Source organism: Lampris incognitus, chromosome 16, assembly GCF_029633865.1.
Source record: "Lampris incognitus isolate fLamInc1 chromosome 16, fLamInc1.hap2, whole genome shotgun sequence".
NCBI classification, from domain to species: Eukaryota; Metazoa; Chordata; class Actinopteri; order Lampriformes; family Lampridae; genus Lampris; species Lampris incognitus.
The window spans coordinates 32,174,162-32,176,829 of NC_079226.1; the positions used below are offsets into that span (position 1 = coordinate 32,174,162).

The 2,668-nt window shown below is 53.1% G+C and overlaps 1 protein-coding gene across 1 annotated transcript; it reads left to right on the forward strand.

The window, feature by feature from the left end:
* Positions 1-553: 553 nt before the first annotated feature.
* On the forward strand, positions 554-1,847 carry nkx2.9 (NK2 transcription factor related, locus 9 (Drosophila)). The gene is given in 3 exon segments (XM_056296464.1): positions 554-578; positions 581-700; positions 1,252-1,847. Coding segments are annotated over 3 exon segments (741 nt in total).
* Positions 1,848-2,668: the final 821 nt, after the last annotated feature.

A 2,668-nucleotide genomic window follows, 5' to 3' on the forward strand; every position in this document is an offset into this window, starting at 1 on the left:
TATTTTGGCGAGGGGGGGGGGGTGTTGTAGTGATGGGCTGGGCTCTTGTTGTCACTTGCCACCCAAGACGTGATTCAGTCGCAACAATTACCATTATCTCTTTCCCAGTTTGACGATACGGGACGAATCTGTAACGATGACGAGTGTTTCCTTCGGCCATTGTTGAGGCCTCCGTCTCATTATTCTGACCGTCCACACCTACCATCCATTGGATGACAGCACTCGAGCCATTCAGGTGCTCGGCGACACCCCCCCCCCCCCACACACACACACACACACTCCCCCGAAGCCTGAGAGACGCTTTATAAGCGGTTTGTTTGCAGCGTCAAGTGGCGTTTACATAAACACGGAGCCTCGTATACACACAGACACACACACAAACACACACACACAGAGGGCTACTCAAGCTGGTGTTTTGACAGCGTGCGCGCCGCGCTTCGCTCACACAGTGGGGAGGATCGGCACCGCTTGCACGCCCTGTTCTGCCGGACGGCCCGTTATTTTGGATAGCTTTTACGCATAGGCGGATTCGGTTACGCGCGGGAGTGACGCCATGGCTGCTCCGACCAAGTTCAGCTTTCTGTCAGGAGCATTCTGGATTTGCCTGAACACGACGCCGAAACGGCTCCGCAGACCTCCCCGGTCCACTCCTGCTCCGGCTCCCCTTACTCCCCTTGGATGGACTGCGACCGGTGCGCCTGTAAGTACGCGGCCCACAGGGCCACCGCCTCACGCCGGCTTCCCCGCGTCGGCGCTCCGTCACCCATCCGGTTCGAAGACGGGTGATGTTAGCGCTGAACGATATCGGGGGGGGGGGGGGAGAGAAAAATCGACTTTGTTATATTTCTATTTTGCGATAGACCCATGTATTGTAGGATGGACACGAGTTGCATTATTTCACCATGTCACTCATAACTTTCAAAGCTCCGTTTGCGGAGAGTTTATCACGGTGATTGGGGCGATTTTAGAGGTGGGAACCGAGCAGCTGTCAGTGAATTCATTGAATCAGGGTAGATTATTTTGGCGAGCTACAGTATTTTTCTTTATGAGCAAAAGTGGACCTGGCATTTCCCGGTTCGTTGTCTGTTAGAGTTTTAACCTAAGATGACCGAGGGGCCAGGATTTGCCTTACATGGCATCCTTCGCAACGCGGCTAATGCGCACACGTCCACTCACGCCACTGTGGGTTCTGAAACGGTGTGTTGCTCATGTGCTCTGGTCCAGCTCACTTGTTTCATCTCGTTTGTGCAGCTTCGGATGAGGGCAGCGTCGAGGCCTCCCCGGACTCCACCAAGCCGGATGACTCCGCCGCCGATTCGGAGGACAGCAACGCGACGACGACGAAGAAGAAGAAGAAGAAGAAGAAGCGCCGCGTGCTGTTCTCCAAAGCCCAGACCCTGGAGCTGGAGAGGCGCTTCCGCCAGCAGCGCTACCTGTCCGCCCCCGAGCGCGAGCAGCTGGCGCACCTCCTCAGCCTGACTCCCACGCAGGTCAAGATCTGGTTCCAGAACCACCGCTACAAAATGAAGAGAGGGCGGTCGGAGGTCGGGGCGCAGGACTTAAGCCAGCCTGCCTTTCTGCATCGCAGGGTCGTGGTGCCGATCTTGGTGCGGGACGGGAAACCGTGTCAGGGCTGCGTGTTTGACTCGGAGAAAGGAGGCTGCGTTGCGCCCGCCGCCTCCGCAGCGGCCTTCGCCTTGGCCTACCGGTCCGTCCAGCATCCTCCGCCGCTCCGCCTGCCCCCCAGTCCCGGATACCAGCACTTTCCCTGCCCGGCGGTGTCCTCACACGCGTTTTCTTGGAGGGACTTGTGGACCGACTCAGCTCACTTCCGTCCTTTCAAGTGACGCGGGACTTTAAGCGACGCACCTCCTCATTTAGAATCGCATCAAATGTTTTCTGAATGTCTCGAGCAACTTAAAACAAGAGTCCTACTTCAGTCTTTCATCAGGATCAAACTATTTTTGCACATTTTATTTTGACTTTTTTGTTTTGTTTTTGTATGTTTGCGAATTTGCTACTTTAAATATGTTGATAGTGTTTTGCTGAAGTGGCCTGTGATGTCAGAGGATCTATTTTTATGCAGGTTGTAACGTAGCCGTGCTGTAGCTTACACATAGGCAGGATTTGTTTATGGGTCAATGATATTTGTTTGAGGTCCAACGGAAGCTATGGTGGACACATAGGACACGCGTTATGAAGCGTAATAACAGTATTAGTTGGATTGTGAACTATTTTGTTACCCTGAGGAAACCTTTCACTGAAGGTCGCGCGCGTTGAATGAGTTGATTTACCTGATACATGATGATCAATAAATAATTTGTCATATCTTGCATATGTGGTTTAGACTCTATATTTTAGCCTATGTGCCCCCCCCCCAGGTTCGTGCAAGAGATGCTGCAGCTCTGTCCACGGGAACAAGTCGACGTCTCTCGTTATGAAATCACACGTGCTTGTTTTGCCACTTTACACAAACGTGCATTTGCCCCCATGCATGCAGGGTCGCCGCTGCTGCACACATGCGAAGTTAAAATATGCACCGTGGTCAGGACGTGCACCACGGATCCCTTTCTAATGCTAAAAGCTAATGGAGGAGCCCAGAAGCTGAGCAAACATCTCCGTTAAGGGGATGGATCTGCGTGGTTCAGCATGACAACACACAGCAAAC